Genomic DNA, 14949 nt, shown 5'->3' on the forward strand with positions numbered 1-14949 from the left:
CTCGATAGGCTTAAGAGCGGGACGCTTAGCCAGTACTCATATAACTAGGTTATATACATAACCTTACATTAGGCCTTGGGGTGATGTGTTTGGGTCTCGATACGAAGGTCCATGTCATGAGGCAGGCCAAGTGCGTCCTTAAACAGGCTGTCTAGAAATCCGTGCATGTCTTTTCCCTCTTTCTCCTCTGGGATACCGTAGACCCGCAGGTTCTCCCTCCTCGTTCTGCCCTCCTGGTCGAGCAGTTTAGCCTCCATGTCAGCCTGCCTCTGCATTAGCTTCTTGATTAAAACCGTTGTCGCATCAAGCACATTTTCATTTTCTCCGATTCTCCCCTCCGCTTCACCGAGTCTGTTGTTCATTTTGTTCATCTAATTTTTTATTTCCCGAAATTGACGCTCATTATCTCTTCTGAACTCTTTGAGCTCCTTGTAGATGTTCATCAGCGTGGCCTCTCGCTCAGAGTCATCGTCGCCATCTTTTTCTCCCGTTGTATTGCCATTCTCTGCCATTCCGTCGTCTTTTTCAGTTGTAATCGTGTTCGCCCTACGTCTTGTGATAGCCCCTTCTTTCATCCCTATTAAATATATACCATGGTGTTGTCAATAAATGTTTTCCGGGGCTATATCATTTTGCTGTCTGGGAGCTCGTGAGTTAGGCTGCCATGTTCTTCCGCGGTCAAACCGGAAGTCCACTGGGCACGTTTCTATTGGACGCTGACTTCCGTGAGTTCTTTACAGGCTTCATGTGTGGTTCTCTGTTATTGTCAAGTTGTCGTGGCGGAGCATAGGAACTTGGTATTCCGCTACACTCGATATATGTGTAACTTGAGCTTTTTGGTCACATGGCTCAATGTTACATTGACTTTTCAAGTTGTGGCTCACGTGGGAAGTCTCTCTGGGGGTTCCCGTCCCCTCCTTGTGGAGAGGTTGACGGGGTATTGTTAAGAAAATCCCTCAGCCGCGTCACATGGGATCCATGTCAGTCTTCTTTTTTCTCTTTTTATAGAAAAGAGGAAATAAAGCGCGACAGCTTCTTGTCGTTCTCCCAGGCGGCTTGGAGGAACAATGTCTGGTGTCTTGTTTGACTATCCATTGATGTGTTTGGGTCTCGACGTGTACATAGTGTTGGCCCTGGGTGCTTCTCATGAGAATCACGCATGGGCCTGCGCGCCCTGGTTGCTCATCATTAAAACGGCGTTTTTATGGGGCGACTGGGATGGAGATGGATAGTCTCTTCCGAGTGCCAGTGTTGTCTCGATGAATTCTCGTTCATATCTGGGGGATGTTAACGGAATAGATCAAAACATAGGTAGAGGAGTCTCACGCCCTTGGGGTGGGCCACTAAGCACGGTACATAATGGACCGTCTGGGTGGCGCCCTCTGTGTTGTTTTAGATCGACACGCGGACCTACCCCCCTCCTAGTGTTGGGGATGTCGGCGTGATTAGGGCACGGGACTGGTTCTCATCACGCCGGTCCAGATCAGTTAACCCGTTGTCCGCCGGGACACGCAGATCTGCTGTTCTGGTACCCTGAGGGACTTGTGCTTTTTTCGGGGGGGAAAATGCCGGGTCGGCCCGGGTGTCACAGGGTTTTGACGTTATGGAGATGTTCGTGGTTGTGTTACTACGTATTACCCCTCACTGTTGCTTGGTCCATGTTGTGTTGTACCTTGAGCTGCGCTAAGGGGGCCTGGTCCTTCTCCATTCTTTTCGCCCCTCTCTTCTCCCGCTTACGCATGGCTGAGAGGGGCCTGTTGAGGTGGTTCTTATGGAACTCCTCTGGCATCCCTGTGTACGTCCCGGTCCGCCGGGCCCGGTCCGAAGTTGTTTTCGTCGACCCGTAGACCTGGGATAACCCCTTTTTGAAAACTAAAACACTTGTACTGCGGTATAGCCAGTGTATACCCGCAGGTGTGTTTTGGAGTTTTTTCCTGAGGGGTTATAGGAACAACCACCTCATGTTTAACCAAGAGGGTGGTTGGTTCCCTGGTGTGTTGGAGCAGAGTCAACTCCCGGGTTAACCGCTTGAGTGTGCCCCCGCACGTTTCATGACGTCTGCCAATCGTGTCAGCCTTCTCTGCCTCGGCCCCTCTAAAGAGTTTTTTTTTTTGTGGAGGCTGTGACATGGTGCACAACAATGCCAGCATACGCCCCTTCTGCCGGGGTGCTGTTTCAGCTGACACCTTTGGCGCCTGTCTAGTCCGCAGTGCTCCAGGCTCAGGTCAAGTGCCTGCTGCCTGGATTGAGGGATCGACCTCTTCTGGAGGTCGTCTCCCCGGTGCGCTGCCTGCTCCCACTGTAGGTGTAGCCTCTTGAGTGCTTCGAGTTACAGCCATGCCACCCTGAACGCGCCCGATCTCGTTCGATTTCGGAGGCGGTGTAGGTTCAGGCCTGGGTTGTACTTGGATGGGTGACTGCCTGAGTATACCAGGGGCAGTGAGCCAGGCGGCGTGCTATTGGGGGGAAGGGCCTGTTCTTGGATGGGCCCTGTCCGAATACGCTGGCGATGTGGGGGGCGGTGTCACTAGTGACCGCCTGGTGAGGTCTTGATGCTGTGGCGTCATTGGCCTCTCCAGGCCCCCTTTTTCCGGGGGGGGTCCTGTCCCTTCTGGGTCTGGGTCCTCCTTCGCGCTCCGCTGCTACGGCCTTGCCACGGGGTTGGGCTTTGCTCTTGACCCCGTGATTTTAGGGGTGGTAACGAGGGTTTGTTCCTTCCGTTCGTTCCCTGGTGGCATGCGGGTTGTGCGTTTGTGTAGTCGTGGGTACGCCCCACGGTCTGCTCACCCTGTGCGTTAAGTTGCTCAAGTTCCTCTTCGCGCAGTCGGATCCGTCTCCCTCCCGTCCTCCAATAGGGAGGGTCGGGGGGGGCTCGGGTCCTCCCCGGTTCTGATGGTTGTGGGGGGCCTCAGTGGGGTACATTTGTCGAGCTCAGCTCTGCTCAGCTCCTGTGGTGCACTATGACGCTGAGCAGAGCTACACGTAATATAACGTATGGTTATGTATATAACCATAGTTATATGAGTGTAGTGACGCTCAGCGTCAGGACTCTACTGCGGCCCTTTGATCTTGCCTTGTGGTGAAAGATTGGGAAGGAGGTGAGGGCATGGCCACACCCCTGCTTATGTAGGTAGCGGATGGGGGTGTGGCCAGACAGATGTTGGTATGTAAAGGTACATTGTGAGTTTTTATTCAGTGCACAAGTACTGAAGTGAAGTATGTGCACTATGACGCTGAGCGTCACTACACTCATATAACTATGTTCTTTTTTCACACACGTGTCTCAGCGCCCTCTCCCCTGTCAGCTTTTAACAACATAAAACATCTTCTGCTCCCATTGCCTCTGCAGCCAGTGCAGCTATGCAGGGCAGGATGTAGCAGCAGTAGCTTTTCCCTGTGTTTCAGACGGTGGCTACGGTGGACGCAGCTACGGGCACGGTGGCCGGCGCTCCCCGGAATACTACGAAGAGTCGGAAAACGATGACCTGACCCGTATATTTGTGGCCCTGTTTGACTACGACCCGCTGTCCATGTCCCCCAACCCGGACGCCGCTGATGAGGAGCTGCCCTTCAAGGAGGGCCAGATCATCAAGGTGGGGGGGGGGGGGGGGGTTAGACTCAAGGAGACGTGTCACTTTGTAAAGATGATGTATTCTGGCTGCTGGCCATTGAACGCTGACCTGGGGGAGTTACGTGATAGTTCTAAGAAACTAGGGCTGTACCGAATGTCATTTATAATTTTTTTTACATTCAAAGCTATTGAAGTTTTCGAATGAAGCTTCGAATGTCTGTCGTCATATTTTATGACGTAATCATAAAAAATAAATCAACTTTCTTTAATGAATATAACTTGTCAGTTTCGTCAACATAAATAATCCAATAAGGGCACGGTTGGTACGAAAGTGGTGGTGACGTCTTGATGGAGCGCCAAGCGGATGCAGATAGGCTACATAATTTATGATAAATGTTTTATTTAAATTTGTATGACGAGTTATATACTATAATAGTATAATACTATAATATTAGTGTGGCCTAATCTGCAACTGTGAAGAAAAACCCCATTGGTTTAAACAGAATGAATAGACACATAAAAAAAATTTGAATTCGAATGTCAACGTTATGAATGAAGCTTTAAAGCTTTGAACTATTCGGTACAGCCCTATAAGAAACCGCCTATGCTTTTTTGAGATTGAGATTGAGAAAAACTAGAAAAAAGCCATGGGTACAAGACTGCCGCCAAACACATAAGAACTACAATTCCATCGTACATTCACATAATACAGATAGAACCTCATTCCCCAGGTCTGTCGAGATAGAACCTTACTCCCAGGTCTGTCGAGATAGAACCTTACTCCCAGGTCTGTCGAGATAGAACCTTCCTCCCCAGGTCTGTAGAGATAGAACCTCACTCCCCAGGAGAACCTCCCTCCCCAGGTCTGTAGAGATAGAACCTCCCTCCCAGGTCTGTAGAGATAGAACCTCACTCCCCAGGAGAACCTCCCTCCCCAGGTCTGTAGAGATAGAACCTCACTCCCAGGTCTGTAGAGATAGAACCTCACTCCCCAGGAGAACCTCACTCCCCAGGTCTGTAGAGATAGAACCTCCCTCCCCAGGTCTGTAGAGATAGAACCTCACTCCCCAGGAGAACCTCACTCCCCAGGTCTGTAGAGATAGAACCTCCCTCCCCAGGTCTGTAGAGATAGAACCTCCCTCCCCAGGTCTGTAGAGATAGAACCTCACTCCCCAGGAGAACCTCCCTCCCCAGGTCTGTAGAGATAGAACCTCACTCCCAGGTCTGTAGAGATAGAACCTCACTCCCAGGTCTGTAGAGATAGAACCTCACTCCCCAGGTATGTAGAGATAGAACCTCACTCCCCAGGAGAACCTCACTCCCCAGGTCTGTAGAGATAGAACCTCCCTCCCCAGGAGAACCTCACTCCCCAGGTCTGTAGAGATAGAACCTCACTCCCCAGGTATGTAGAGATAGAACCTCACTCCCCAGGAGAACCTCACTCCCCAGGTCTGTAGAGATAGAACCTCCCTCCCCAGGTCTGTAGAGATAGAACCTCACTCCCCAGGAGAACCTCACTCCCCAGGTATGTAGAGATAGAACCTCACTCCCCAGGTCTGTAGAGATAGAACCTCACTCCCCAGGAGAACCTTACTCCCCAGGTATGTAGAGATAGAACCTCACTCCCCAGGTATGTAGAGATAGAACCTCCCTCCCAGGTCTGTAGAGATAGAACCTCACTCCCCAGGAGAACCTCCCTCCCCAGGTCTGTAGAGATAGAACCTCCCTCCCCAGGTCTGTAGAGATAGAACCTCACTCCCCAGGAGAACCTCACTCCCCAGGTCTGTAGAGATAGAACCTCCCTCCCCAGGTCTGTAGAGATAGAACCTCACTCTCCAGGTCTGTAGAGATAGAACCTCACTCCCCAGGTCTGTAGAGATAGAACCTCCCTCCCCAGGTCTGTAGAGATAGAACCTCCCTCCCCAGGTCTGTAGAGATAGAACCTCCCTCCCCAGGTCTGTAGAGATAGAACCTCCCTCCCCAGGTCTGTAGAGATAGAACCTCACTCCCCAGGTCTGTAGAGATAGAACCTCCCTCCCCAGGTCTGTAGAGATAGAACCTCCCTCCCCAGGTCTGTAGAGATAGAACCTCACTCCCCAGGTCTGTAGAGATCTATAGTTCCAAGACAGAAGTCTGAGGAAACACTGTAGCAGCAAAGGAACGTAAGTTTGTGTCTGTGTTCTTCAGGTGTTTGGTAATAAAGACACAGATGGGTTCTACAGAGCGGAGATCCGTGACCGGCCGGGTCTCATCCCCTGCAACATGGTGTCTGAGATTCAGACTGAAGATGACGACATGATGGACCAGCTCCTCCAACAGGCCTTCCTCCCGCTCAACACTCCTGTGGAGAAGTTAGGTACTGCAGGAGATCCTCTCCCCTCTGCTCTTCTTCTCTCTCCTTATCTTTACGTTGCAGTTGACCCCCTGATCCTCTGCATCTATCTGTCCAGCTTCTGCTATACTGAAGCATCTTTGCCTCCTAGATTACACTCATTTCTCTTTTCCTATCCTCTTCCCTTTTAATTTCCTCGCCCCCTGCTTGCCTGCGAAGTGAACTGCGACCGTTTCAAAGATGGCCGCTCAATAAATCGCAGATCCAGAAAGTCCAAGAGAGGTGTGTGTTCTGTGAGATGCCCTTCTGCCCTCTTGCTGCATCTTCTTCACCATCTCCCACCAGTTATGACTTGTTTTCATTTCAATTATGCATTTCACCTATATGTCCTGTATACACGGAAAAACATCAATTCATTGAGACCTAGCAACAATTGATTAAATATTATGTAGGAGTGTTACAACTCAAATCCAACAATTATTTGCTTCGATTCCAGTTATTTAGGCAAAGATTTGATGCATTGTAAAGTCGTACATTTTCACCCAGGGCAGTTCAATTTGATAGTACATGCAGAAGATACATTTTCACTAATAATTGTTGTTATTATTATTATGTTATTATTGTTTTACTCGTACATAATATCTCATCTCTGTTTTACAGATCGATGCAGTTAGATTCATTCACATTGATGCATCAGGATGCATCCTTAAATGAATGCCAACATTATAGGAAATGCGCTTACCATCTTCTCCAAAGTGAGATAAGAAGATAGATACCAGTTTCCTCTTGGTGCGTTCAGTAGAAAGCTATCTGGCTGCAAGCTAGCCTAGCTTAGCACAAATGAATGGCAGTGGACAGTACCGATTAGCCTAGGCATTGGCCAACTAACACCTCTCCCAGAGTTTAAGTAAGTAAAGTTTATTTGTATAGCACCTTTTACAGATACAAATTCACAAGGTGCTTCACATAATTAAAAGCAAAAAAACAATAAAACATAACACAGTAGCTTAACAGTATCAAGTAAAAGCAGATTAAAACAAGCAAAACATTTTGGAAACAGGACAGAAAGACATGACCCCACACATAATAAAAGATACAATAATGATAAATAACGCCGTTTATTAACACTTTGGCAACCAAAGTCCCGCGGCGATTTAGTCCAGAGGACCGAGCGTTGTCAACAAACCGATGTACTTTCTAACAGCTATATATATACTTTATAGTATTGCTATCTGTCCATTCTCATTGTCACTTGAGTGCATAAACCATGCCTTCATAATGGCTTAAAGAAAATAAAGATCCATCGGTTGGTTGTCATTTTATAGCGCGCGTGAATATAAGGTTTATCGCAGTTTTCGCCTCGTCTTTTTTCTGGGGAGCTAGATAATAGGCTAAAGGCTAGTCACGTTATATCAAACGCCATTACTGCTGTATATATACGAATGAAATAAAACAAACTGCGTAGCATCCGGACTATTACAGAGCATCTATGGATGAAATGGGGGCGGCGGGGGACGCCGATTACTATTATTGATTAGCAATACAGTGTGCGTTCAAGTAGCCATTTTCACTGATCGATCATGTTGCGTTTTAAAACAATGTCCAATCCAGCTGTAATTTGGGGGAATAGTATCCTACCGTCAGCCCATGTGATCGCCGGCAGCATTTCGTCATTAGTCATCGGAATCTGGTAGATCGATATGTCCATTGGCTGATCATAAATCCCATTATTCCAGGCTGAAATCTGCGTTCGGTAACGTGATCAAAGATGTTCGGCTGGGATCGAGGCTCATATAAAACGCCCACAGACAGTAAAAAAAAATTCAATCGCCCTCAATGATACTGCGGTGGAGCGATGGCGCCCCTAAGCGGATCTGGCCGGTATTGCATGTTTCGAAAATCAAATATGCGGGTAGGTCCTGCAAGTCGATCGGGGGCATTAATAGCGTTATTAATATGGAATAAAACAATAACAACTCGCCACGAGTTAACTCGTGGCTCTGGTCCACAACGCATGGCACCGTAACACATAAACTCGTGGCTGGTCCTTAAAAGTGTTAAAAGCCTGTCTGTTTTTACCTGGCTTTTTTTTTATTTTTTTTATTTTTTAGCATTTTTACAGCTTTTATTGGTCACGCAGGACCGACAGAGGAGAGGTGGGGAAGACATGCGACAAATAACGACGGGAGCTGGGATCGAACCCGGGTCGGCCGCATAGGTGCGCGAGGCACTATGGTATGCGCCACGAGGGCGGCCCTTTTAGCTGGCTTTTAAAAGAATGACGGGATTCTGCAGATCGCAATGCTAAGGGGAGGGCGTTCCATAAAAGTGGTGCAATGGTTTACAGAGGACGGTCACTTTCTTTTGTTTATTTGTGAAAATGTTCGAAAAATTATTTGTTTGTTTATTTATTTGTAAACATTCGAAATAAAATAATTCATTCAACATTGGTGTTACGCACCCCAGTAGGGAGACGCAACACAAGGCCACAGACAGGGTACTGTAGGTGAGGGTGCAGTGACACAAAACTCAAGAGACAATTTGCAAAATAATAATATTTATTTTACAAAACACAAATCAGCAACACAGAGAGCAAGGAGGACTTACCAGTGAGCACCAAATGAAATATCAAAAGCAAATTAAAGCCCACCCCCCCTTACAGGCGCGGACGCCCAAAAGTACAGGTGGCGGTGCTCACTTCTAAGGCTGGTGTCTTTAACAGTAGGTCACCTATGGGCGGCTACGTGGCGTAGTGGGCAAGGCGCTCGCCACGAAATGCTGGAGACGCTGGGCTCGTCAGTTCGAGCCCAGCGCTCCACATTTGCTTTCAGTTTAGCTGGTCGTCCATACTAATACACATTGGCCGTATTAGGGGGTGGGAAACTGATGGGTGGGGATCGGGCGTTGTGGACAGCGACTCCTACAGGTCGGTTGGTGCGCCTGCGCAGTAGAATCAGGAAGTGTCGGGGGCAGCGTGAGCCTCCCACACGTTACTCCTCGCCACTGAGAGATCGAGCTGCGCAGGTGAAAAGATACGACTGCCGTTACCTCAAGTACCGGAGGGGACTTGTGCTATGTATGACTTAGTCCACATTGCAGCCGGCTTGTGGGAGGCAAGAAACAGCGTCCGTGACAGGGGAGGGTTGAATTGGATGATACGAAATTGGGATGGGAGAAAATATAGAAAAATGGGAGAAAAAGTGGATAAAAAAAAAACAGTAGGTCACCTACGTGATGCAAAATGTAGACCCAGGGTATCTTCCTGTCCTCAATGTCCCTGTGTGCGAAACAAAAGATTAATACCAAAGAAAAACAAAATCACCATAGGCTGGGTGATACAAAATAACAAATGTTAACAGAAATGTGCAAATACCAAACTATAATTACTTTTTTTTTTATCCACTTTTTCTCCCATTTTCTATATTTTCTCCCATCCCAATTTCGTATCATCCAATTCAACCCTCCCCTGTCACGAACGCTGTTTCTTGCCTCCCACAAGCCGGCTGCAATGTGGACTAAGTCATACATAGCACAAGTCCCCTCCGGTACTTGAGGTAACAGCAGTCGCATCTTTTCACCTGCGCAGCTCGATCTCTCAGTGGCGAGGAGTAACGCGTGGGAGGCTCACGCTGCCCCCGACACTTCCTGATTCTACTGCGCAGGCGCACCAACCGACCTGTAGGAGTCGCTGTCCACAACGCCCGATCCCCACCCATCAGTTTCCCACCCCCTAATACGGCCAATGTGTATTAGTATGAACGACCAGCTAAACTGAAAGCAATGTGGAGCGCTGTTCGTCTCCGCATTCGTGGCGAGTGCCTTGCCCACTACGCCACGTAGCCGCCATCCAAACTATAATTACTTAAACACAACACTATACCACACTAATGCCAAAAAGGCCACAGCTCTACAGAACACACAAATAGCACAGACCTAAACTAAACTCCTAAACTAACTAACAGCACAAAGTGCCAGAGCCTTCACCAGCTCTATACCAAAGACACACAAAGAGCTCCCGCCTCCCACACAGACCAAGTATAGTTACCACACCACAACCAAACGAACCAGGGAGCTCCCTAACACTGAAACAAAATGGGTATATGAAGGGAGGGAGAATGTTGATTGCAGAATCAGCTTCACCTGCCGTTGCACTGGGGTGAGTTGCTGATTGACCAGCTGCTGCTGCAACTGGGACTGGGAGACACCTGAGAATGGGATATGTTACACAGGAGGGAGACAAAAACAACAACAAACAAAACATGCCTATATATACAACAGATAACATACATTACTCCCTCTATATACATACATACATACATACATACATACATACATACATACATACATACATACATACATACATACATACATACATACATACATACATACATACATACATACATACATACATACATACATACATACATACATACATACATACATACATACATACATACATACATACATACATAAGGACACCGTCCGTAACAATTGGTCCCAAAACCGAGCCTTGTGTGGGACACCGCCGAGTCGGACATGAACTGACCCAACGAGACTGATAGACTCCAGGGCAGGCCCGGAGATACCCACCAAATAGTTAAGCCTATCAAGAAGGATACTGTGATCAACAGTATCAAATGCAGAGCTACGGTCCAGTAAAACCAATAAAGAACATTTCCCCCATCTGCCATTACAATGTCATTAGTGACTTTAAGAAAGGAGGTTTCTGTGGAGTGAAGTTTGCGAAAACCTGACTGAAAGGTATCGTATATAGGCTATGCCTTTCTAAAGCTGCAGTTCTTTTTTTAAGCTAGGCTACCGGTACAGTCCGCTTCCATTCATTGTGCTAAGCTAAGGTAACATGCAGCTGGATAGGAAGGAGAGGAAACTGGTATCTATTTTCTTGTCTCACTCTAGAGAAGACGGTAAGCAAATTTCCCATAATGTTGGCGTGTTTCTTTGATTATCACATGTTTCTATTCACTCAAACGGATGTCCCCCATAGAAAATTGATTTCTCTCTCCCTCTCGCTCTCCCCCTCTCTCTCTCTCCTCTATACATACATAGAGAGGAACAGGCGGAGTGGCCGTCAACACCCAATGTCTACACGCAGAATGGTGGCGCTCTATGACTACGACCCCCGAGAGAGTTCTCCTAACGTTGATGTAGAGGTACTGTGCTCTGACAGATCTAGCTCTTCTATATCTACACCTCTCCCAATACATTCCTGTCTGCACAGCAGTCTCCTACGGAGGCAAAAAAGAGCTCTGCCCCAAGTACCTAGTAATGGTAAGCAACATGGCGGCAACACACTGCATATACCGTATAGATAACATCACAATGTGCCAGTGAGTGTGTGGTTATAGAATGTGTGGATGAGGAATCCAGCTGTGTGAACAAGGAAGCAACAGAGAAAACACACTGCCCAAACACCAGTTCTCCACATTTTTACCTCTGACTGTTAGTTTGGCTATAGTTCACATCCTCTTGGGGCAGAGGGTACATGTCTCCACGTAGGAGAGTGTTTGCACATACTGTATGACATATGGCAATAGTACTGTAAGTACACGTAGAAAACTAACATGACAACATTGATCCTCATTCTGGAACAGACATACGTGAAAGATACCAAGTAAATCCTTCGTAACACAATTTACTAACTTTTTCTGCATTCTCGAACAGCTTTGTATTGTAATAATAATAATAATAATAATAATAATAATAATAATAATAATAATAATAATAATAATAATAATAATAATAATAATAATAATAATAATAATACACTTTATTTGTATAGCACCTTTCATACAGAAACTGCAGCTCAAAGTGCTCCACAACAGAAAAAAGACATAAAATGAGCACATAAAGTGCAGACATATAAAACCACAGTTTTTCACATTAGGATCTAACATCCCAACAGGCCACCTTGTTTATGGTTTGATTCAGTTTTAAATAGACAATAATAAAAAGAGTAAGATACAAAATAGACAGAGTAAAATAATGCAATAGTGCAGTGCAATAAAATAGTAGAATAGAATACATCAAATAAAAAAATGTCAGGGCAATAAAATTGTTCTGGATTACTGTTCAACAGTTCAAAGTTGTCTTTATCTTCTCTCTTTGGTATCCACAGTTTAAAACTTGACAGTCTTCCCTCCTGTTTGATACCCACTTTGACCTTTCGAACCTCCCACTCAGGGCAAACCTCCCTCTCAGGGCGCAGTTCCCTTTATCATGGGTAAATTCGTTGTAGGATTTATGTAGGATTTAAAAACTCGAAAAAGGAAGTCGTAAATCGAAAACCGTGTTTTCAACAGCTTTCTTTGGGACAAGTCCTTGGGGATTGCCATCACTTCGATCCCACAGACATCCACGGAATTAAATAATTATAATGATAATAAATACGACTATGTCTCAATGTATTGGCGTGCACCCGAGTTTATAACAGCTTTCTTTGGGACACGTTTTTGGGGATTGACGTCCCTTCGATCACATCCGCGGAATTAAAGAAATATAATGATAATAAATACGACAATATTTGTATCATTAACAATTACGTTTTGCATTTATAGTCCTGACTCAATGAGGCATTGTGTGCATTACACACACACTGCAAACGAAATAAATAAGAAGTAACCCAATCGCCGCGGATATAGCTACTGTATAGTCTGTATTAATATGCCATATACCGTCTTCTTCTCTATGATATTATTTATTGTTGGTTTGATTTATTCCTATTGCTAGAAATAAATAAATGCATGGAGAAATGGCTTTGTGAGGCAGGCTCAGCACACGTGCACACACACACACACACACACACGTACTGTATATGTGTGTAATGAATCAGCAAAGTAGGCTTCTTTTACTATTACTAAAACAAGTCATTAGGATATTGCGGATAGCGCTGCTCCCCTGGTTCATGACCGCAGACGGAGTAGGAGGTGCCTTGAGAGCCATGAAGCGTGCAGTCGTTCAGTATTGACACTACTAAATGAAATGTCACGCTAAGATGTCATGTTCTACAGTAGGACTTACTACTATAATACCTAATAAAACAAGTCATTACAATAATAGAAGCCTACTTTGCTGGAACGATTCATTTTGCACGTATACAGTACGTGTGTGTGGGTGTGCTCGTGCGCTGAGGCTGCCTCACTAAGCCGTTTCTCCATGCATTTCTTTCTTTCTAGCAATAGGAATAAATCAAACCAACAATAAATAATATCATAGAGAAGAAGCCGGTTTATGGCATATTAATACAGTATATTCCACTATACAGTAGCTATATCCGCAGCAATCGGTTTAGTTCTTATTTATTTAGTTTGCAATGTGTTTGTGTAATGCTCACAGTGCCTCATTGAGTCAGGACTATAAATGCAAAACATAATTATTAATGATACAAATATTGTCATATTTATCTTTATTATAATTATTTAATTGCGAGGATGTCTGTAGAATCAACTTAAACGCATTCACCAACTATTTATTTGCACTCCGATTGGATGGTGTATTGTACTTGTGCTGTATGTATGTATGATAAAAATACATTTGAATCGAAAAAAGTCGCAAATCCCTTCCACGCTACCTATTGAATACGGGGGTCAACGCGGAGCAGATGCAATGCTGAGCCCCTCACCGTTTTGCACGCGCCCCTCGCCTTATAAGGAGCTGGCGGGGCGTCTCTGTATGCAAATTCAGGTGTACGAGAACGTGCTTCCAGTTTAAGAATGAGTGACGTTTTTCATTCATGGGAACCCAGCTGCGATGATTTTGGCCACTTACGGAGACAGTTTCACGTGTTCAGGAATCCGGAGGAGGGATTTAGAAAATGTGAGTACGAATTTTTTACCAAGATATTTACAAAGGTACTTACGAACATGTTCGAGAATGAGGACCATTGTGTTTATACTCTGTGGCCCAGTTCAGCTGTTGATACTGTATGTGTACAGCATGTGTATGGATGAGGTTTCAGAGCTGATAAAATTGAACTGCAGCAACTGCCATTGAGTAAGGTGTGTAGACATAATGTGGAAATACACTGTGAATAGGGATATATTACACCCTGGAGAGATTTAGCTCCTTGTGTTATTTACGTATAAACTGGTCAATACAGTATAAGTTAAATTCCCATGCTGTACTTGTGGCCCCGCCCCCTTCCCCTGGTTTCACTCACTGTCACCTTTCTATTGGCACAGTATGACGGCCGCAGGCTGCATGAGGAGGTGAGTGAGAGGGCGAGGAGTGGCCCAGTCCTGTCTGCTGTGTGTGTGTTGTTTCCTCCCTGTTGTTGGAGTGTGTCGAGGAGGTGGGCCTCAGATGGTGGGCTTCAAGCCCCACTCTCTCCCCACTGGGTTGGTCATGAAACACAGTCCCTCATTGCATTGCCTGAGTCCAGCGTCTCTCTTCCTCGGTGTGGTCATTGTGTTCAGCTGTCCCCTACTGTACATACATCACGTTGTGATCTGTGTGTCCTAGAGAGACCTGTAGAAGAGACCCTGCCCCCCTCCCACCACCACCACCAAAGTGTCTTGCAATCCTGTCTTCAAAGTTCCAACATTTGATGCATTTGATAGTTGCAATATCGTCTTGTTTGCTGAGGACTGAATTGACACTTTGATTTCCAATGCATCACGCTGATTTGGAGAAGGATTTCACATACTTGAAGTGTTTTTGGGAGATGATTGTGGAAGGTGGAGGTCACACATCTTACGCCTCTCTCCTCTTTCACAGGCTGAATTGACATTCTGTGCTGGTGATGTCATAACGGTTTTTGGTGACATAGATGAAGATGGATTTTATTATGTAAGTAATGCACTTATTATTATTATTTATTCATGTTTGTATTTATTGTTTCGATGTGAAACAGGCCCACAATCTCACCCACTCACTGTAAATCAATATGCCGTTAGCTGTGATCCACAGCCGTGGTACTTTGTGTAAGATCAGTTCAATCCATGCAAGCATGAAATAAGTGCTAATACCATATTCAACAAAACTGTGCTAGTGAAGCAGTTTTATACATGAAGTATTTATAATGTTCAGT

At 45.7% G+C, this 14949-nt stretch overlaps 1 protein-coding gene across 1 annotated transcript in view; it reads left to right on the forward strand.

Annotated features, from left to right (window-relative positions):
* The window catches only part of rimbp2b (RIMS binding protein 2b), a gene marked incomplete at its 3' end in the record, with an annotated part of 270407 nt that overhangs the window by 245440 nt on the left and 10018 nt on the right, over positions 1–14949 (forward strand). The window contains 6 exon segments of the mRNA XM_084307792.1: positions 3406–3593; positions 5759–5927; positions 6123–6185; positions 10971–11074; positions 14102–14128; positions 14637–14708. Of these exon segments, the coding sequence (XP_084163918.1) occupies positions 3406–3593; positions 5759–5927; positions 6123–6185; positions 10971–11074; positions 14102–14128; positions 14637–14708 (623 nt within the window).

This window comes from Notolepis coatsorum, assembly GCF_963971535.1.
Source record: "Notolepis coatsorum genome assembly, chromosome: 1".
Classification (NCBI taxonomy): Eukaryota; Metazoa; Chordata; class Actinopteri; order Aulopiformes; family Paralepididae; genus Notolepis; species Notolepis coatsorum.